This window comes from Schistocerca piceifrons, chromosome 10, assembly GCF_021461385.2.
Source record: "Schistocerca piceifrons isolate TAMUIC-IGC-003096 chromosome 10, iqSchPice1.1, whole genome shotgun sequence".
Classification (NCBI taxonomy): domain Eukaryota; kingdom Metazoa; phylum Arthropoda; class Insecta; order Orthoptera; family Acrididae; genus Schistocerca; species Schistocerca piceifrons.
Window position 1 is genome coordinate 138,006,473 of NC_060147.1, and position 23,843 is coordinate 138,030,315.

At 43.1% G+C, this 23,843-nt stretch overlaps 1 protein-coding gene across 1 annotated transcript in view; it reads right to left on the bottom strand.

The window, feature by feature from the left end:
• Positions 1-23,596, bottom strand: part of LOC124718774 — an 82,761-nt gene extending 59,165 nt beyond the window's left edge. Inside the window, exon 1 of the mRNA XM_047244386.1 lies at positions 23,556-23,596. Within this exon, the coding sequence (XP_047100342.1) occupies positions 23,556-23,596 (41 nt within the window). The remainder of the gene's footprint in view (positions 1-23,555) is intronic.
• Positions 23,597-23,843: the final 247 nt, after the last annotated feature.

Below are 23,843 nucleotides of genomic sequence, written 5' to 3' on the forward strand. Positions count from 1 at the left end.
CGTTACAGTATGTAACTATGTGCTTCAGGAAGGTCCTGAAAAAAATAAAAATAAAAAATAAAAAAGATCCCCGTTGCTTATTATATTTTAACTCAGTTACAATTCTGTATACTAAGTTTTATGTATACTGTTTACACTGCATCGCTAAGTGTATTTTTAAGGTCTTGCCAAAGAACTTGAAGTGCATACACACCAATCCTATCACACATTAAATTTATAATAAATTACAATGAACCATGAAATTTTACAAGATATTTGATCTTGCGAATGTGTTTCATCAGCAGTCAGTGTTAAGGCCAAGCGTTTCAATTAATCTAAACAGTCTGTAAAAGTAAAACATACAAAATTTATGAAAAGAAAATCAAACGTTTTGTGTAATGATTTGTGTAAAACTATGTAATGAAAAATATTAGGGAAACGTTTGGTGCACCCCATTTTCTGTTCACGATTTCGAGCATCATTCGAAGGCACATAGAACGTTTTTCTGATCTACTTATTTCTTTTACACAAATAATTTCATAAAATATTTGACTGATTTCTTTCATTTTTTGTTTTCAAGTTTTACTCAGAAAACATGATCTTACTGACTCCGAGTTTGCCTTCCTAGCGTACTTGATTTGAAGGAAGCCTTTTTGACAATTAAATACCGCACCAAAGTATCTTTTTATGTGCAAAACAGCTAGACCTTGAACAGATAAAATTTTTGACACTTCATTTACATAGCTTTGCGACAGCTTTTCGTGAAACATTTCAATTTTCCCTCAACTCATTAATTAAGTTTTCGTTAATTACCCTGATTACTTTCAAGCAGTTAAATATTTTCATGCAAAACTAGGCCTCACGCTGGTCACTTTGATACCCTGTTTACCTGTTTCTCTCGCTTTGTTTGACTGTGAAAATTCGGACAAAACCTCGTGGTGTAATTTGGTAATCGTGGTAATTTGGTGTAATCTTGATTTCGCTCTACTCACGCGTTTACAAAAACATATCGAGTTTTAATTATACGGTAAATAGTCCTTTCTGTGTGCTGTCATTTATAAAAATCGTCGTTTCGATATCTTGAACCTTTTTTGTGATACGACGATGTTTACGACCACTTGATTCCCGAAGTGCAGGAAATATTCGGACGCGCCGCGAGCGACCCGTCCGCGGATATAACAACCAATATCTCAAGAATAAAAATATATACCATTCCGGTCTCATCTTTAAATACAATTTAGATATATTGGTTACGTTTCATACGCAATAATGTATGGCCTTAAATGAACTATACGGAAAGTCTACGCAATGCTATTTTACCTCTGCAAATTCTTAAAAATTTCGTGCAGCCATGTACTCAATTACGTGTAGCACAGTAATTATGATGAATAACGAAAATAAATTCAGACATTTATCGTTTAAAGATATCAATCTATCAGATGCGGAAGAATCAAATTTTTTCACCGAATAGTTTTCTTAAAATCGGATGTTATGTAATTCATGGCTGCCGTCGCGTCCGCTCCACTGCTCTGCGGAGAAGACACGTGGCTGTCGCTCTGTGTCGCGCGTGCTGCAGCGACGAGATTCAAACACGTTTGGATTCAAACGTCACCGGTTGCAGCGGGGGACAGGCAGCGACACAGATGTTGGTCGGTCGGTCGGTCGGTCGGTCGGTCGGTCGGTCGGTCTGTCTGTTGGTCGGTCTGTCTGTCGGTTGGTCGATCTGTCTGTCTGTCTGTCTGTCTGTCGGTTGGTCGGTCTGTCTGTCTGTCTGTCGGTTGGTCGGTCTGTCTGTCTGTCTGTCGGTTGGTCGGTCTGTCTGTCTGTCTGTCTGTCTGTCTGTCGGTTGGTCGGTCTGCTGATAAATTAAGCGCCCAACACACATATCAACCGACCGACCAATTTACGTGCAGTGTACACACGTCCCAATCAACTAAACTTAGCAATTGCAACACCGCCCTGTTCATATCGTTGTTTGCAAATTGTTTAGTCTATAGAAAGTTCATTGAGGTTAGGTTCGACAAGATGCCGCTGACGTAATAACTGGGAACTGCCTTGCTGTTTTGGAGTTTACAACGGCAAGAAAAGCAGAGAGAAAGCTGGGGGCAAAGAAGTGGCTTATGCAAAGAAGAAATTTAGTCCCGCTCTTTTACTGAAGGAACTGGGAGCAGACGATTTTTTTCAATTATCTCAGAATGGATGAAGCATACTTTTCGGGGATGCTGAATATAATCAATGTCTTAATATATATCAAACGTTTACGGTACTATAATGTGGCATTAATCGTAACGTTTCTATTGCAGGAGAGAGTATATACTATCTTAAATTCTCTTTCATATGTCGCTCGCATGTTGTCTAACTTACGCCTCAAAACAAGAGGTGTGGCGTCTAGATTGCGGGGGATGGCTAGACCTGAGTGTATATAATGTTTTCAGTATTTTGGAAGACCCTTGCTGTCGGGTATGAACGCCCTCGGCCAGCGAGAATGCTACATAGAAAAATGAAGCGACAGATGTGAAAAAAGGTCAATTTCGTTTAGAGGCACATATGAACATCAGAGCTTATATTAAACGTGAGTGCAACAGTGTTTTATTAATTTGAGTGAGATAAATGAGAACATATTCACCATCTGAATTCTCAATGTAGAACTACCCTATTCAAACTGGACATTTTATTAGTTTTGGCTCGTATTGTTAGCAGTTGATGTAATAACTAAACTGTGAATAACAAATACTTTTCCGTGTTTTATGTCAATAATGGGTGAATGTTTCACCTTTGGCAGGTTCCTGTTTTAACTGTCGGGTATTATTACGCAAGGAATATACATATTTATTTCCAGGCGAAATGAATTTGGTCGAGAAACTTCCATCTAATACGAAATTGTGCGTCTAATGACATTTTATTCTGTTTGGTGTGGATGTGGTTTATCGATAAATAATATCAGAAATAGTTGGAAAACGTTTCGTTTCGTCATTTGTCAACATACTATCCAGGAATGAAGAAAATGCCAGAACACGCACGTGCGGTAGTAACGATCCGACTCCACTCACCACTGTGGCCGGATGCTTGCGAGTTGCCGACAGGTGGCAGGGCGGTCAGCGGTGGGTCGCAGTCTGGCTGCTAGATGGCGCGAATGGCGCCGTACGAATAATTAAACGGCTGCCTCGGTAGTGTTCTGCCACAGCCCGCTGCGGGCTATGGATCTACAATCTAGTAATAACAGAGTTGCCAGGTCTCCCGTATGTCCGGGTTTTTCATATATTTACCTTCAGTCTCTCTGTTCTCGTGATTATCGACATTTCTCCCGTATTTCATTCTAACAAAATACTGCTTGATTGAAATGCAATACTTTTTCAATTTTTAACGATTCGACTCCGATTATTAACACAATTTGAGCGATAGCTCGAAATGTACATTGGCTGATGCTTTGTTCCGAAGTGATAACAAACCTACTTAGGTATCGCATTGGTCTCACACCCAACATTAAATTACTTTTACGAGCACATATTCAAATGTGCATGTACGTTAATTTCATGTTGCAGTTAGCTTCAGGTTGCAGAACTGCCGCACGGAACAAAACTGTTGGGTTAAGATGATGCTAAGTCTGTTTCTGAATGCGAGTCAAATTGTAAATATCTTCTACCATGTTTGTTCATTCAAGTGTTTTATATACTTTAAGTGTATGGGGATAAAAATTCCATTGGACTCACCAAAGGTCAAAATTGAAATAATATAGAAAACGTCGATAGTGTAGTGTTACCGCTTGTATGGTAAAACGTGCTTCAGAATCTCCTTTATTTTCAATTAGAAAATCTGGCAATCCTGAGTAACGAAAACACGCATGGCTGAATTTAGTTTGTGCTGTAATATAAACTTCTACAGGTTTGATTCATGCTGTGAGTGTTGCAATAACTTGTTATATTTCTGCGTAACACGCCTGCGTCTAATTTTATCTTCACAATGTATAGAGGATAGGTGTTTAAGGGACCAAAAAATTACTCTTGGACATGTCTTCTAAGTTCCTAGTGTCATGAAATGTCAAGCGTCTTTCGCAACAAACCAAAACTTTAAAGAATGTAATTTTCATGTACCAAGATGATGATAAAAACATATTATACATTATTTACTACAGGTTGACAGGGAAACATTCGTTGTCAGGCAATAGAAAATTATTATAACAGGACAACGAAGATAATAATCTTATATAACGAAGATAATTTGGACTCACGCGGAGACATATAGACAGTCGCTTCTCCCTCGCTCTGTTTCCAAGTGGAATAGAAAAGGCAATGACTAGTGGTGGTACGGGGTATCCTCCATCACGCACCGTACAATAGCTTGCGCAGTATGTATGTATGTATGTATGTATGTATGTATGTATGTATTATTATTATTATTATTATTATTATTATTGCTGCTGCTGCTGCTGGTAACTTGACCTTCAGTTCAGGACCACATCCATCTACTGGGCCGAAATAGCAGTGACAAGATGGCTGTTTAATGACCGTATGCCCGTACGTTTTCGCCACCACGCCGATTTCGTACCTGGGGAACCGATTTACGAAGAGAGATTACACTCACGCCTGCCTGACTTTGTCACTTGCTTCGACGTTTCGAAGCTGAAGCCAGTCACCCCCTCAGGAGCTGTGCTGGTGGCGTGTGCAGCGTGCCCGCCATGTCTGCCTCATCCCATGGGCGACCGCAGTTTGCGGGAAATCGGGGCATTTTCCCCATACATAATTCTCACGAATTTTTAGCAGTGCTCGTCTGCGACTCAATTAAACTGCAGAGTTGACACTGACAAGCAAGACGGGAAATACGGTGACCAGCAGTCAATAAGGTAGGAGGGCCCAAATTTCGTCACCTTAATACGCTAGGACCTGTATAAGTTCTGAAAAGGTTATGGAAAAGACTATAAATTGTTGTATATATATCCCTGAATTTATATTCCATTTGTACACAAATTAAAGTTAAATTGTTATAATATACTGAAGCCAGTATTTGTCATAAATGTTAACACGACAAAAACAGAAATACAAAAAGTGTTCGTAATTTCGTCTCCCATAAAAATTCTCAAAAGTGCAATTAAGTTAAACGTATTTTTTCATTCTAACATAGCCAGGCACTTTTACTACATCCTTCTTTCAAGACACTGTCCATTCCGTTCAACTGCTCTCCCAAGTCCTTTGCTCAAGTTTTTATTCATTCACCCCGAACTTTAATTCCCACTCTAAATTTTTCTCTTGTTTGCTGAACTGTTTGCTCAATGCACAGATTGAATAGCATAGGGGGTAAGCCACAACCCTGTCTCACTCCCTTCTCATCCACTGCTTCCCTTTCTTGCTCGTCTAGGATCATACGAAATGCAACTATACGTCACATCCATTCCCTATCAGGAGTTGAGTTAAATATTACTTGTCCTCTGACGGCATGAATTAGTGGGATGTTAAAATATGGCTAAACGAATACAGAACATTTGAGTGTTGATAAATGTTTTCCTAGTTCGCTGTCATAGCAAGATAAAACAGTACATCTAGAAATATATAGTAATTACAGAACGCATCACTGAGCAGCTGAAGGAGTATTGTGGAGAAAGTGCACAGGAAGAAGAATAGATATCCTCCCTGAAGCGAATTGCGAATACATAGAAAGAAGAATCCTTTATTGTACGATTATATGATAGCAGAAGAAGCACTGGTACCAGTTACTTCTGTAAAATATCTGGGAGTATGCGTACGGAACGATTTGAAGTGGAATGGTCATATAAAATTGTTGGTAAGGCGGGTGCCAGTTTGAGATTCATTGGGAGAGTCCTTAGAAAATGTAGTCCATCAAGAAAGGAAGTGGCTTACAAAACACTCCTTCGACCTATACTTGAGTATTGCTCATCAGTGTGGGATCCGTACCAGGTCGGGTTGATAGAGGAGATCCAAAGAAGAGCGGCGCGTTTCGTCACAGGGTTATTTGGTAAGTGTGATAGCGTTACTGAGATGTTTAGCAAACTCAAAAAATGGTTCAAATGGCTCTGAGCACTATGGGAATCAACTGCTGAGGTCATTAGGCCCCTAGAACTTACAACTAGTTAAACCTAACTAACCTAAGGACATCACAAACATCCATGCCCGAGGCAGGATTCGAACCTGCGACCGTAGCGGTCTTGCGGTTCCAGACTGCAGCGCCTTTAACCGCACGGCCACTTCGGCCAGCTAGCAAACTCAAGTGGCAGACTCTGCAAGAGAGGCGCTCTGCATCGCGGTGTAGCTTGCTGTCCAGGTTTCGAGAGAGAGCGTTTCTGGATGAGATATCGAATATATTGCTTCCCCCTACTTATACATCCCGAGGAGATCACGAATGTAAAATTAGAGAGATTCGTACGCGCGCGGAGGCTTTCCGGCAGTCGTTCTTCCCGCGAACCATACGCGACTGGAACAGGAAAGGGAGGTAATGACAGCGGCACGTAAAGTGCCCTCCGCCACACACCGTTGGGTGTCTCGCGGAGTATAAATGTAGATTTAGATGTAGAAGGGTTTAAGCAATCATTCTGCCCACGCTTCATATCGCACCCTGGCAAGAAAAGTCGGAAAAATGGCAGATTTTAGTTTCTAACTGTAAAATATGTATGAACTGCCTTAATGTGCACAAAAAACATTTTATTTATGCCAACAATGTCCGCTCGGGTAGCCGCGCGGTCCAACGCGGTGCTTCCCGTGCGGGAAGGCGTGCCGGTCCCCGGGGCCGAACCGCACAATAAGCCTGGGTTCGGTGTGGGGCGGCGGTGGGGTTCTAACGCTGCTAAATATTGCATTTTCGGGCAACAACAAAGTTATATTATGTGGCAGTTGTCATTAGAGCACAGTTAATACAGTCATTTCTTGAAATAATGGATAAACTAGGCACTCATCTTTTCGTGTTTCCCACGCTGGTCTCGTTGCGAACTCATGGCTCAATCGTCGAAAATCTAGGTAGTGATGATTCCAAGCAAAGAGGCCTAGATGTTATTCAGTGATATTCAAAAGATTTTATATATGTGTTTCATAAACCATTCTTGAATATTAAACTCTTGCAAGTTAGGACAATAGTGATGTAAAAAAGTAATCAGCACTCCGAATTTAAGTTACTTCTTTTTTATTACTTTTGTTGCAATATCACGTAACTCCTTCCAAAACATCACTTCACAATATAAAACATAAATGAAAATATCTCCCTCACTGTTAAAGTTCACATTTCATAAACTGACTAGAATTTGCGTCTTTTTAACATGACGACCAAAGCTTGACTCTCTAATCGCTTACGCGCCCAAAAATCAGAGTTACAAGTACGTCAAAGATCATAGTGACAAAAGAAAGAATACACATAAGAATAATATCATTGCAATATATACATATCGATGTATCGAAGGCCCTCTACATTAATGAAATCAAATCTGATTGTTGTCACAGAAATATGTTAACTATTTTACGGAAACACGGTAGAATATTGCTGGTATCGAGAGGTTGAGGTGAGGTGCCGTAATGGTTACGTAATTCAAGTACCATTACAGGGTGAGTGGTCTGCTGTAAGCTGTTGAGAAATTGTGAACCACTGAAGTCTCTCCGTCGTTTCGAGGTCCCCGGTTTAATACACAACACTGCCAACAATATTTAGCTGAAATTTAAAGCGTATACTACTTCACTGTACGGTTTATACAATTCATTGTTTTAACCGAGTTTTCTCGGACTTGTGTCTGTTTTGCCGGCATGCGATATTTTGTTGGAATTGGAAGGTGCCCTAATAACTGGTAGAAGGAAAGCGCCCCCAACCACGCGTGTCATTGTGGTTTCCTGAGTACGGGTGTGGATGGACAGATACAAATAGCACCCTCAATTTTTCCACGTACAGCCGTCAGTGATCAGCGGAAAAGGACCAGTCCAACGTCCTGACATAGACTCGTATCACACCATAATACTACTGGCATTACAATGTAGAAGATCTTTGTGAACGTCTCTTTGACTCAACTAGATCACTGGAGCCATTACAGTATCGTAAAATTTCTCGTCCTAGTTGCTCGGGAACAGACGCCGAACAGTTATTCGTCCTTGCGACAGCAGTTAATGCAGTGGTCGCGGTGAGGGCGTTGCTTAAAAAAAGAAAGAGAACCGGTAAAGATTGCGGGTGTAACTGTGGGTAGAGCGAAGACAAGCTCCCAAGTGTACCACCAGAATTTGCTTCGTGAGCTACAGTGCGAGGACATAGCGCCACGAAACTTATTCGAGGATGGACGAAGAAACATTTCAGTTTGTTCTCACAAGGTAGCTCCTTGATATCTTCAAACAAGATTCCCATTTCTGCTAAAGATCGTCTTGCAGTTAGATTAATATTTTGAGCAACAGACGAAAGCTATGGTATTTCAGTTTGCAATGTTGTACTCTCCCACTGCATACAATTTCACCTACATCATTGTTCCAGGAACATCTGAAGCAATGTATGAATCACTCTAAGTATTAATGAACAAGTTTCTTGTGGTGGGCATTTCCGCTACAACTGTGTATAAACTGCAGTAGTTGAAAAGACAAACCCAGACGCTTTTTGCCTTAGTTAACGGCATCTTCAGTCAGTGTCTTGAAATATAACAAGAATTTTTCGTTTGCACATATAGGTTATAGATTTATGACAGTTCGTTGAAGTTTTTATAATAAAATGGAAATGTATTTACAGATCAGCGTCTAATTCATTATTTGTAGGCTAAACAGCCTTCTCTCAAGTGACAAACTGGTTGAAAGTCAGCAATTTTCTTTGCGGCCACTTTTCTCGAAGAATAGCGCTATAACTACCATTTTCTGTTTCTGGAGTGTCATTTGTTTCTGTAGGTGTTACCAACTTTCTCAGTTTCGCTTTTGTTGTTTTTTTTAACTGTGTATGTGCTGATGTAAGTATTGTGTGTTCGTGTATAACATTATTTTATTTATTTATTTTTACATATATTTTTATTTTACTGTTTATTAGTATTACCATTATTCTTTTTCATATATTTAATTTATGAAGGTTAAATTATTTACAGTAATGAATAAGGGCATTTATTTCAATTATGTACTCTTTATTAACAACACTTGGCTTTCCAGATTACCATAGGATTTTTAGTCCGGTTAATTTCTTCCTTACATCATCCACACTGGATCCACTCGTTTATAATAGTGTGACCGTTTACTGCAAGCGTCTTTTCTGTTATGAAATATTTAGGATTCTTCATACATTGCAATGGCTGTTGTTGTGGTAACCGCGCACCAAATAAAATATACTTCCGCGTCATTTTATGGGTTAAAGGCACCAGAAGCATTGATGTGCAACGTCAATCAAAAAGTTGATTTCGCTAATCGTTAATCCGTTACTAAAAAAGTAACTTCATTAAATATTGAAACGTTACCGGACAGGAAATTTAACGGAAGCTCATCGTTCATCTGTAACGCGTAATGGTAAACTTACGTTGTGCCGGTAGTGAAATGACCAAGTGAATTAAACGTATAAGCGTTGTTTAAATAAAAATGTTTTGGTTGGGGAAGTTTAGGTGAGACATGGAAGACACGTGGGAATCATGGTCGTAACAAAAAAGTTTACTATGCATTGGTCAACACTAGTTATGACACACACCGCTGCCAGCTTCTGCAATGCCGAAAGAACCTCCAGTGGCTTCCCTATAGTACTCTTTTAACCTGATTACTGCTACTGGCTCCGCTGTCAATATCTGAATGAATGTCCAAGTTCGATTTTTCTTTTTGGCTTTCCTCGACCGGACCCTGCCGTCACTGTTTCTCCAAACTGCATATATCGCGATTCATGTGCTCTCCTTATGTGTTGTTTCAAATGGTTAAGGATCGAAGGGTGAGCCCAAATTGTTGACTTTTTGGGCAAGCACAGTCTACAGTCGAAAAGTATTTGTTCTTCTGATTTTGATACAGAATTAACTAAGCACTTGAATGCGGCCACGGATTTTCATCAGTTTTAGAGCTGGAATCCGATTTCGTGATTTACTTTCCACAGTCAGTCCACTAACAAGGTGGTAGTACCTAGCGCGAACTCAATAAACACCCACTCGATTGTTTAAATAAATCGCGCACATAAGCATGCATCTACATGACCCGAGTTCGTCAGAACATGGTTTCCGCAGAGAGTGTGTGTGTGTGTGTGTGTGTGTGTGTGTGTGTGTGTGTGTGAGTGAGTGAATTCGTAAGGGACCAAACTGCTCAGGTTATCGGTCCCCAGACTTACACACTGCTTAAACTAACTTACGCTAAAAACACATACCCAGGCCCGAGGGAGGACTCGAACTTCTGGCGGGGGTGGCCGCACAGTCCGTGACATGACGCCTCGAACCAAGCGGCTTCCCGCAGAGTGACTTTTCTCATAAACAGTAGGTACTTAATGATTAACGGACTCAAAGTTAACGGAAGTTGAAGAAACTGTTAACATTCTTTAAAATTAACTTAAAATTTAATCCGTTACTGGAAAAGTTAATTTGATTCATTAACGATTAGTGGATGAACGGATTTGTGCCCAGCTGTGACTAGAAGTAAACGAAGCCACAAGTATGCAATTGGCCACTTTTTAGAGAACCTAGGACCAAGCTCTCGCTTTTTTTTCCTGTACCCGGCTTGCGTCGCAGTACCACGGAAGAAAAAGTGTTTGGTTCAAATGGTTCTGAGCACTATGGGACTTAACTTCTGAGGCCATGAGTCCCCTCCAACTTAGAACTACTTAAAACGAACTAACCTAAGGACATCAGACACATCCATGACCGAGACAGGATTCGAACCTGCAACCGTAGCGGTCGCTCGGTTCCAGACTGCAGCGCCTAGAACCGCTCGGCCACACCGGCCGGCAGAGTGTTTGGTTTTCTAATCTGTTTGTTGAAGTGCTTGTGGATACACAATATTTTTGGTTTTTCCGTTTGGCTTTACACGAATAAGTCAGAAGGCGCGCATTTTTCAATTTTAGTCCACACACGAGCCTGATGGTCGCTGTAAATGCGAGTCGCACCGAAAACAGAAAGCGTTTTTACTCGAATGGCTTATCCGCTGGAATCGTCGAGATACGATTTGGGACATTTACATTTGCTATTCGTTTGTTCTTAATACCAGACGCTGGAAAGTCGTTGACCGACTGATTTGAAATTTTTTATATATTTTTTATATATTTTTTAATACAAATTACAGTAGGTCAGAAGAAAACCGCCTTTTGCATGCTGCACATTAAGTTTTTTATTTATCCTGCGCACCCAGACACGTTTTGCCTTAGTTAAAAAGTATCTTCAGTGGACCTCCTGAAATATTACGCTATTTTTCGTTTGAAAGTACAATAACTTGTATATGCAAACGAAGAAATCGTGTAATATTTCACGTGCTGAAGATGCCTTGTAACTACGTCTAGGTGTACAAGAAAAACAAAACTTAATGTGCAGCATGCAAAAGGCGTCTTCATTTTGAAGTACTGTAATATATATGCAGCTGCTGCGAAAACGGCAGTAATTTTCGAATTTTGTACCTGAGGGACGATGCGTTTCCAAAGTAACGAGTCAGCGATGATGATGCTGAAAGTGGCGGCGCTCCGTGTTGCGGACGCCCACGCTCACAAGCCACTCGTTCCTTCGCAACTGTGAATCGTGAAATACGAGGTGCATTCGAGTTCTAAGGCCTCCGATTTTTTTTCTAATTAACTACTCACCCGAAATCGATGAAACTGGCGTTACTTCTCGACGTAATCGCCCTGCAGACGTACACATTTTTCACAACGCTGACGCCATGATTCCATGGCAGCGGCGAAGGCTTCTTTAGGAGTCTGTTTCGACCACTGGAAAATCGCTGAGCCAATAGCAGCACGGCTGGTGAATGTGCGGCCACGGAGAGTGTCTTTCATTGTTGGAAAAAGCCAAAAGTCACTAGGAGCCAGGTCAGGTGAGTAGGGATCATGAGGAATCACTTCAAAGTTGTTATCACGAAGAAACTGTTGCTTAACGTTAGCTCGATGTGCGGGTGCGTTGTCTTGGTGAAACAGCACACGCGCAGCCCTTCCCGGACGTTTTTGTTACAGTGCAGGAAGGACTTCAAAACATTTTCGTAGGATGCACCTGTTACCGTAGTGCCCTTTGGAACGCGATGGGTAAGGATTACGCCCTCGCTGTCCCAGAACATGGACACCATCATTTTTTCAGCACTGGTGGTTACCCGAAATTTTTTTGGTGCCGGTGAATCTGTGTGCTTCCATTGAGCTGACTGGCGCTTTGTTTCTGGATTGAAAAATGGCATCCACGTGTCATCCATTGTCACAACCAATGAAAAGAAAGTCCCATTCATGCTGTCGTTGGGCGTCAACATTGCTTGGCAACATGCCACACAGGCAGCCATGTGGTCGTCCGTCAGCATTCGTGGCACCCACCTGGATGACACATTTCGCATTTTCAGGTCGTCATGCAGGATTGTCTGCACAGAACCCACAGAAATGCCAACTCTGAAGGCGATCTGCTCAACAGTCATTCGGCGATCCCCCAAAACAATTCTCTCCACTTTCTCGATCATGTCGTCAGATCGGCTTGTGCGAGCCTGAGGTTGTTTTGGTTTGTTGTCACACGATGTTCTGCCTTCATTAAACTGTCGCACCCACGAACGCACTTTTGACACATCCATAACTCCATCACCACATGTCTCCTTCAACTGTCGATGAATTTCAATTGGTTTCACACCACGCAAATTCAGAAAACGAATGATTGCACGCTGTTCAAGTAAGGAAAACGTCGCCATTTTAAGTGTTTAAAACAGTTCTCATTCTCGCCGCTGGCGGTAAAATTCCATCTGCCGTACGGTGCTGCCATCTCTGGGACGTATTGACAATGAACGCGGCGTCATTTTAAAATAATGCGCATGTTTCTATCTCTTTCCAGTCCGGAGAAAATAAATCGGAGGCCTTAGAACTTGAATGCACCTCGTAATTCTGGTCATATTCGTTTTGTAAATGAAAACCGCCTTTTCTTGCTGTAATGTATTTTACTTTTTCCGGATGCATTTCGCCTTTTACTTTAACGCATCTTCAGTGGAATCTAGAATGATACAGTTTTCTACATCTACATCTTCATCTATATGGATACTCTGCAAATCACACTTAAGTGCCTGGCAGAGGGTTCATCGAACCACCTTAACAATAATTCTCTATTATTCCAATTTCAAACAGTGTGCGGAAAAACGAACACGTATATCTTCACGTACGAGCTCTGACTTCCCTTATTTTTTGCTGGTGATCGTTTCCCCCTATGCAGGTCGGCTTCAACAAAATATTTTCACATTCAGAGGAGAAAGCTTGTGATTGAAATTTCGTGAGAATATTCCGCCACAACGAAAAATGCCTTTCTTTTAATGATGTCCACCTCAAATCCTTTACCATGTGACACTCTCTCCCCTACTTCTCGATAATACAAAACGTGCTGCTCTTCTTTCAACTTTCTCAATGTACTCCGTTAATCCTATCTGACAAGGATCCCACATCGCGCAGCAGTACTCCAAAAGAGGACGGACAAGTGTACTGTAGTGTAGGCAAACTCTTTAGTGGATCTGTTGCATCTTCTTCTAAGTGTTCTATCAATGAAATGCTGTCTTTGATTTGCTTTTCCCACATTTTCTATGTGTTCGTTCCAATTTAAGTTGTTCGTTATTATAATTCCTAGGTATTTAGTTGAATTTACGGCCTTTGCATTTGACTGATTTATCGTGTAACCGAAGTTTAACGGATCCCGTTTAGTTCTCATGTGGATGACCTCACGCTTTTCATTATTTAGGGTCAACTGCCAATTTTCGCACCATTCAGATATCTTTTCTAAATCGTTTTGCAATTTGTTTTGATCTTCTGACGAGTTTACTAGACGATAAACGACAGCGTCTTTTGCAAACAACGTAAGACGGCTGCTCAGATTCGTTTCCTAAATAGTATGTATATATATATATATATATATATATATATGGGCCTATAACACTACATTAGGGAATGCCGCAAATTACTTCTGTTTTACTCGATGACTTTCCGGCAATTACTACGAACTGTGACCACCTTGACGGAAATCACGAATTCAGTCATGTAACTAAGGCGATATTCCATAAGCACGCGATTTCACTACCAGCCGTGTGTGTGGCACAGTGTCAAAAATCTTTTGGAAATCTATGTATACGGAATCAATTAGAAACACCTTGTCAACAGCACTCAACACTTCGTGTGAGTAAAGAGCTTTGCTTTGATGTGCTATATTTGTAGATTGCGAAACAGTCAAGTAAATACAGTTCTTCGAGATTTTTGGTTGTCATCTGCGTCTCCCCTCACCTGGTCACAAGCTGGAGATAGCACTAACTATAACTTCACATTTTCATGTTATGAACTTTTTCTTCGCAATTTTCACAGTGTTTCTGCTAATTGTTGTGGAGCACCATCAGTCTTCTGTCACTAGTAGTAGATATTTTATCGAGAACTGTGATTTAAAGTCGTAACTGCTGTGCGTTCACCTTATAACTCTTCCCTCTTCGTAAGGTGCAGGTGCGCTTATGTTTCGTAAGTGATGTTACAGCGCGACCTCCAGCAAGTGACCAGGTGAGAGGAAAAGGAGATGCCAACCAAAAGCCCGAAGAGCTATCCCACTGTTATTTATTACGAAACTACTACACACCAACATTTAAGCACAGGTCTCCACCATAAAATAACAGAAATGACAGCAGTTATACATGGCTATCAAGGTCTTTTATGTATTTTATAACATCACTCGTCGCTGTAAGGAAATCTTCGAAAAGACCCCTGTAGGCACGTGCAGGACATGTCGATACAACGTGAGCAGCTGTCTGCCGTTACCCACCACAAAGTCACGCGATGGCGGTGAAGGTTCGCCCCACTTATAGAGACTGTCTGCACATCGTCCAAATTGTCCGAGTTCTGGTCGAATCCAGGTGTTTTCTTCTGGACGCAGGGCAGCTTCAGGCTTTGTGGGGAACAGTTTTGTTGCCAGCAGCGTTTCCATTCATCCGTAGGATTTGATTCAGTTTCCGTGAGACTGGTACCTGTGAAGAGAGTGGGATGTCTCGATCATAGTGTTTTTTGCTCCGCAGGGAATACGTCGTCAGTTACTAGAAGGTCGGTGTTGTTAGCAATCTTCTGGTACCCACGAAGTAAGACGCTCTTCCGTCTCATATATGTGGGAGTAGATCGTATTGACCCTCTAACAATGCGGACGGCCTCGTTTGTCTTTGTTACGCGTGGAGTATTAATCCAGGCAGGCTGAGTACACCACACCGAGTCCTGATACCCAGAGACTGTCTGCTGGCGGTCCCCGACGAGAGCTGCAGAGTTTATGGTGAATGTTGTTTCGTTATCCCATGGTATTTTGGATGCATATTACGATGAAGTTTGTCTCCTCCGATATCTATTGGACTCATGAAAACATGAAACTTCTGTTGTATTTTGGTTTGGTTTGTAACTTTCATTTACCGAAATGGTGCCTTAAGATGGCTAGATCAGGAGTTAAGATTTCTTCAGTTGTTTCAAAGGTTTTGTGTTGGGTACCTATTGCCCAATAGCGAAACTATCTGGACTGTGTTGGAGGAATATAGGGTATATATGTAAATTAAAGAAGAGAGGAGCAAGAATGGATTCCTGTAGTAAGCCATTATTCAATACTTTCGGGGAGCTAGTGTTTTTTCTGTAATTACTGTAAATGTCAAAATGGTTCAAATGGCTCTGAGCACTATGGGACTTAACATCTTAGGTCATCAGTCCCCTGGAACTTAGAACTACTTAAACCTAACTAACCTAAGGACACCACACACATCCATGCCCGAGGCAGGATTCGAACCTGCGACCGTAGCAGTCCCGCGGTTCCGGACTGCAGCGCCTAGAACCGCACGGCCCCCTCGACCGGCCTGTAAATGTCGTTCGAGTTAACTTGTTGTCAACAAGTTTTATCGTCCGTTTGAACGGAACAAGTTGCAATAATTTATAAAGCAGTCCATGCCTCCAAACGGTGTCATATGCTGCACTTAAATCTACGTAAGCAACTGGCGTTTTCTGATTCATTCGGTATCCTGCTTCAATAAATGTTGTTAAAGACAAGAGTGGTTGGAACCCAGCGTGCTCAGTAGGAAGGCTCTGAAAGATTACTGGACTAATCCGGTTGGATTAGCAACTTATAAAGAGTGCTCAGTAGTGCGACTGGGCGATTGTTCTTGGCCTGCCAGGCTCGAGTATTGCTACGATTTTTGATTGGTTAATTTCTTGTGGGACTGAACCAGATATCACAATGTCAGAGAAGAAATCCGCCAGCCATCCTTTTGCGTAGTTCTCAATATGGAGAAGAAATTCTTGGTGGATTCTGTCGCTTCCCGGTTCCTTTCCGGGTTTTGGAGTTGTAAGAGCAGCAGACATTTCAGGTATGGAGAAACTTCATTATTGTCCTTTTCGAGGAATCTGAGGTTATATCTGGTGTGTCTTGTGTCTTTTATGAGTTTTAACCCTCGGTACTGTTTATGTGGACAGTAAATGTAATGGATCCTATTAGCTGATATGTGACTGTTGTTTCCGTGCAACTTCTTTAGTAATGACCACGCTCTTCTACTTGATGTTTGAGAACTAATTGACTCGACAGTATCTGTTAGCTTAATACCTCTGGCTGGATTGAGTTTACCAAGTAGCTTATCCGCAATGACTGATTGCGTCCGTGACGTACCGTGAGTCACACCTGTCTTTTGGCTGGTGCTAAAGAGCAGTCACTTCGAGGCAAGTATCTAAAGCCAACAAGCAGAGGGAGCCGGATAATCTCAAAGATCTACTGGCTAAAATGAATTTGTCTGAGACGCCTTAAAATAAAAGGCAAAACGCGTGTGGAAGATTTAAAATACATTGTAGCAAGAAGAGGTGGCTTCTATTTACAAAACGAATATTTCTGTGCTCGATGCGGATAGTGGCCGCACAACCGAACTCGTAATTGTGGGCGGACTCTATATACGGAGCCGCAGGGCTCGTGCGTCAGGTGGGCAGACAGAGAGAGACCGAGGGACAGGAAGGAAGCGGCGCTGCGCCCCCACGTGACGGCGGACGCACGCGGCTGCCGCCGGAAGCCTGTGACGTCACGCCGGTCGATGTGTCGGAGTGCGGCTGCGGCCCGCGCACGTGACGGCCGGCAGCGTCGCGTCGCGTCACGTTGACGTTACGTCACTTCACGGCTCGCCGAGGGCCCGGCCCGGCAGGGCAGAGGGCGGCGGCGGCGTGCCCTTCCTCCCCTTCCCTACCCCTCCTCTCCTCTCCACACCTCAGACAGACAAACTCTGTCTCGCCTTGTAGCTCGGTTCGGCTGTAAGCTGCCGAGGCGGTGAGAAGCCGCACAGCACGGCACACCGGAGGACAGGTCGGTCGCCACTTGCTCGTACAGCAGGGGCTTCACCCACGCAGCCTTCCGCACACTATCAAATTTGTCGGACTCTATGCACGGATTCGCCAAAGAAGCCCGTACACTATGCAACAATCGGTGTTAAGCTCAACGCGATTTAATTAAAGAGAATTTACACCAGACGCGTTTCGCTTTTACTTGCTAAGCGTCTTCTGTGGTTATCCTGCAAACTGGATACATACTCTGATCAGCCAGAAGAGTATGGCCGCCTACCTAGTAGCCGGTAAGCGCAGCTTCAGAACAGACAACTGCGGCGTTGCGTCGTGGCGTGGAAGCAGTGGGGCCTCCGTAGATCGCTGGAGGCAGTTGCCACCACATCTGACGACACAAGTCACGTAATTCTCGTAGATTCCGGGGGGAGGGGGGGGGGGGCGGTGAGCTCCGACATCACGTTCAGTCACATCCCGGACGTGTTCAAATGGTTCAAACGGCTCTGAGCACGCCGCGCGGGATTAGGCGAGCGGTCTTGGGCGCTGCAGTCATGGATTGTGCGGCTAGTCCTGGCGGAGGTTCGAGTCCTCCCTCGGGCATGGGTGTGTGTGATTGTCCTTAGGATGACCTTAGCAGTTAAGTCCCATAGGATTTCACACACATTTGAACATTTTTTTGGCTCTGAGCACTATGGGACTTAACATCTGAGGTCATCAGTCCCCTAGAGTTAGAACTACGTAAACTAACCTAAGGAAATCACATACATCCATGCCCGAGAGAGGATTCGAACCTGCGACCGTAGCGGCCGCCCGAATGTGTTCGATCAGGTTCAGGTCTGGCGATTTGGGAGGCTAGCACATCAGCGGGAACTCGCCACTGTGTTCCTCGAACCATCCGTCACACACTTGATCTCGTGACGCGGTGCATTACCTTGTCCAAAAAGACCACTGTCCTCGGGAAACGTGACTGTCAGGAATGGGTGTACGTGGTCTGCAACCAGTGTGCCAGCCTCCTTTGCCGTCACGGTGCCTCGCACGAGCTCCACTGGAACCATGGATGCCCACTCGAATGTTCCACCCGAGCATAATGGAGTCGTCGCCAGTTTGTCTCCGTCCCGCAGTAGAGGTATCAAGGAGCTGTTCCACTACAAGACGACCAATTCGCGCCTCCCATCGGCACGATGAAGGAGGTATCAGGATTCATCAGATCGCGCAACGCTCTGCCACTGCGCCAACGTCCAGTGCCGATGGTCACGTGCCCATTTCAGTCGGAGCTGCCGATGTCGAGGTGTTAAGATCGGCACACGCACGGGTCGACGGCTGCGGAGGCCCGTCGTTGGGAGTGTTCGGTGCTCTGCGTATTCACACACACTTGTACTCTGCCCAGCATTACAGTCTCAGTTCCGCCACAGTTGGCCCCGCCTGTCCTGTTTTACCAGTCTGCCCAGCCTAGGACGCCCGACTTCTGTAACGGCGGGTGGCCGCCCAATCCCACGACGTCTCGATGTTGTAAGAGGTCCACGACTAAGGATTTTGTTGCCAGCGCACTCGAGCAGATGTAATTTCGATGGATTGCTCACGGGCTGCCTGCGATATGTAAGCTGTAAGGGAATCTCAGACCAGAGAGCAGTGTTGGCTGCAGTAAGAACTGTGTCAGTAATAGCTAGCAGTCGTGTGTATGGAGTGGGCCGGGCCGGTCGTGGGTAGCGATGGCGGTGCCTGAGCGATGTAATATAAGGTAAAAGCAGCCGCGCGCATATGTAGTATGTTATAACAAAATTTGTACTATTGTTATATCAAGTCACATGTAAATGTTTCAAAAATCTTTTAATAATAATCCTTTTTATAAAATTAACTTTTTGACAATCATTCATCTGAATTTAAAGAATTTACTAATTTCTGCAATCCATGGTCAGCCCGACTATCGTAAAGAAAAATCAGTCGTTTCCTTTTGTTGTTGTTGTTGTTGTTGTTGTGGTCTTCAGTCCTGAGACTGGTTTGATGCAGTTCTCCATGCTACTCTATCCGGTGCAAGCTTCTTCATCTGCCAGTACCTACTGCAACCTACATCCTTCTGAATCTGCTTGGTGTATTCATCTCTTGGTCTCCCTCTACGATTTTTACCCTCCACGCTGCCCTCCAATACTAAATTGGTGATCCCTCAATGTCTCAGAACATGTTCTACCAACCGGTCCCTTCTTCTAGTCAAGTTGTGCCACAAACTTCTCTTCTCCCCAATCGTATTCAACACCTCCTCATTAGTTATGTGATCTACCTATCTAATCTTCAGCATTCTTCTGTAGCACCACGTTTCGAAAGCTTCTATTCCCTTCTTGTCTAAACTATTTATCGTCCATGTTTCACTTCCATACATGGCTACACTCCATACAAATTCTTTCAGAAACGACTTCCTGACACTTAAATCTATACTCGATGTTATGCATGACAAATCTAGCGGCCACCATTGCACTGGGCTGTGCCAGAAAAATTTCTTATAGGAGCAGATATATAGGCGTTATCCGGCGATTCCATTGAGGTAAGAATTTTCAATTTATTCAGAATGATCTTTCAGGGCCATGACGCAGCACTGCTGATGTCCAAATCTACCAGTTTAGATTCACAGTCAGTTAATTATTGAAAGGTTATATATGAGTCACATTTTTTATTGGGGGGTTAGTCACGTTATTATTTCGAGGTTACGGAATGTTATACATATTTTTTTCTGTTGGGAGGTTACAATGTCGTTTCATCCCTCACTCAGCACAGCCCTCCTCGGAGTGCCGACAACTCGTGCAGTTTCCGATGTGCTCTTGCCGAGCCTCCAGGCCATCAGAGTCTGCCCTCGGTCAAACTCAAGACAGATCGCGCGCCCGCTGGTACTGGATGCACAGTGCGTGTCTCTGCCTGACCGGCACGGCACTCATTTCTGGCCGGCTGTCGCTGCTGTCGCCTGGAAGCCTTCATGTCCACACTGGGCCGGTGGTCGCAGTGTTCCGGCTCGTCAGTGAGTGTTTGTGCACTTTTGGCTGTTTAAGATTAAAAACAGTACTTTGTTTCTAAAACAACCAAAAATGTACAAACATACGAATCCAAATTGCAGGATAACCACGGAAGTTAATTTGTAAATGAAAGCGAAACGCGTCTCGTGTAAAATTCTCTTTAATTGGATTGCAGTGACCTTAAGACGCGGAAACCAGTAATAACTGGTATCAACAGCTGCTGCGGAACACCAGCATGCAAACAAACACACGATGCAACAAGTTTGCCACTTCAGCCTCACTATTGTAGCAGGCAGGCGCTGCTCTTGCGTGCTCTGTTTTGACACTAGTGGTATGACGTTTGACTTTATCTTGCAACAATAACGTTACGAAATGTTTATTTGATTAGGTTGCGGTAATATTTCGTGAGCATCAATCACAAATTCGTTGTAACTGAGAAAATGATTATCTGAGTTAAATAGTATCTTTCAATCAATCGTTGAATAGTTAGCAAAGACTGCATGTAGGAAATTCTTTCTAACTCATATTTTGATTTAGTTCCTTTTTTCTTTTTTAACAGACTGATTTTATCCTCAAGCCAAAATTAGGCTTATGTGGCTGCATTTGAAAAATATAAAAACTTCCTGATAAAGGAAGGTACATTAATCCCTGTTAAAAATCAAAAAAGTTAACTATTACGCAAATCCACACTAGCTTCCACTAGTACAATTACAGTGTCCACATTATCTTTAATTCTTCAGGATAATAAAGAAGATGGAAAACTATGTAAAGAAAATTAAATAACTCTCTTCAATCATTATTATTCCGATTAGAACAAGAAACTTACATTCACTAGTACAGAAGTACTTTCAGGTGTGATCTTAATCGGCGAAAAGCACCAATGAACGGTTCACTGTAGCACATTGTAATAGTATAACATGAAAAATGAAATAAAACTGGGAGGACTGGCTCCTTACTCTGTTGTTGTTCTCGGGCGAACATAACCTGTACCTGAATCATATCACTGTAAGATACATTCAAGTACTCCTAAAATTATTTTAAAAATGGATATATACTCTTAAAATACTAAGTTCGTCATTAAGACGCACCACAGTGGGAATCACGGAAAATGCATTACTCGCATTGACAACGTCACTTTTTTTAAGAAGAAGAAGAAGAAGAAGAAGAAACGAAGACGCTCGTGCATGAAATGTTTTAAAATGAAAGAAGAAACATTCCTCCCCAACCCCCCTCCTCCCGCCCCCAAGAACAGCACCTGTTTCTTCTCAGTCTCAAAAAAGAGAGAGAGAAAAGAAGAAAACTTCAGGCTTACGTCTCGAAAACTTTCTAGCTATGGTACTTGATATTATAACAGTAATAAAACACCTCCGTTTACTCCAGAGAATTTGGAGACTCCAAGGTGGTACAAAATTTCTTTGACACCACCTCCTCCGCCCGCCCCCCTTTCTCCCCAGCCAAAATCCTGCGTTCGACTCTGTCCTCGGAACCTGACGATCATTACATCAACTTACTCCGAATGAACGGTGAAACTTTCAATAACTTGTTTATAGTTACTTGACCCTCACATGGAAAAATAAGACACAAGTCGATGGTAGGCAATGAAAACGTCGTAACTGCAATTTGATAAATCTTACAGGAGACGTAAAAAGATTTATTAAAAAATAATATAAAGTGATGTAGAGGAATTTGCTAAATGTGCTTAAATGTGTAATTTTATAGCAGAACCCTAGTTATTAGCAGACTAGAGGAATCTATGCAGTTTCTAATCTCTCTTTGATAAATGAGTTATTGGTTGCTGAAATTAGGAGGATGAAGTTAGGAGGTCTTCATTGCCTACCATCTAAGTACGTGTGATCACAAGGTGGGAAGATGTAGCCTACATCTCCGAGCTTCGATTTTTTTATTTTTAGTGTACCGCATTCCCACTTGTATGTTGCGCGTACAAGATTGATTTTCTTCTTAACCTGTTCCTGCGTGATATACGCCTGGGAAAGACGCAATAGCTCTAGCGTTTTGGTAACTGCCAGTTTTGTCTTGTTTTTAGCCTTGATGGTAGTTTCCAAAACTGTGGAAACCCACGTTATAGTAAGATAGATTGTAGTAAAACTCTATTTCCCTAAAAATGTGTGACGAAACATCAGTACAGAGAACATCCCCTTTATTGTCACATTTTGTCAGTCAAAATTTCTCTCAAACTCTGTGAAACTGAGGATAGGACATAGTCTTAATATGTCAGAAACGTACTGACTGCACTCCAAAGTACCAGCCATACGAATCACATGTGACACTTTTGTGTAACTGATGACACACCATGTGCTGCAAACGTGTAACCGTTAATTCATTTAATAGTGTCAGTTGCCCTCTGAGCCCCCACAGACGGATACAGCCATCGTGATGTTTGCAGATCTGGAACTCGTCTGTTGCTGCAAACGACCCGCTGACTCGTGGCACGTGGCATGGCTCTACGATCTGCACGGCCTGTCCTGTCGGGCGCTAGTCGGGTAGTGCCGTTCAGACGCTGCACGGCTCTGATTGAGGCGCTCGCAAACGCACCGGTTCCGTATTTGGACCGCGGCGGACGCGAGCGGCACCGCTGCCCAACTGTAGTCTGCGGCCTCTGCAGGCTATGCCCGAACTGCTGACGCATCCCACCGGGTAGTGGCTGACACTTCTCCTCCTTCACGGACTTCTTACTAGGAACCTGATTCCTCGATGAGAAACCTTTCCTTGTACAGACAATGTGCCAAGGACAATACAGGGTGATCGAACTGCCGCTACCTACGGGTTTTATGCCGCCCGCAGTGCCTTCAAAAAGCGTGCGCAAAATTTTCGTATCCTCTCGCCCACAAACTATCAGTCTCACAGAAAAAATGAACAGGACTTTTTTGTTGGAAATTCAATAATTTTATTTTGTACTTGTCGTTACAAGCTACAGTCTGAGCTACTGAAGAAGAACTCGTTTGACTGTAACTTTGGTACGTTTTTTATCGAATAATTCGAGAACTATGGCCTCTAGTGAAAATGTATCCCAGTTCAAAATTTAATTTGCTACAAAAATGTGCTGTTCATTTTTCTGTAGGATTAATAGTTTGCGCCTAGCGAGGAGGAGAATACGAAAATCTTGTTCGTGGTATTTGAAGGCATTGCGGGTTGCATAAAACCCGTAAGTAGGGGCACCTGAATCGCCTCGATACGCGCGGCCGCGCTGACATGTCGACGACGCGGCACACCTCGTGCCATTTGGACGCCATTTTCACGCTGTCGCAATTCTAATGGAGAACGGAGCAGTCACGTGACTAGTTGTACCCGGAGGAGACTCTTGCCGTTCTGTCGCACGCCGCCATTCGCCAGACAGCGGACTGTGATGAGGGAACGGGAGACAATATGGAGGCCCGGCTCGGCTCGTCTCTGCGCGCAGCTCTTTTGTTTTCCCATCAAGTGGTCCGCCCTGATGAGAGCAGTCCTAGTCGACGGCCGCGGACAATAGGTGGCAGCAGC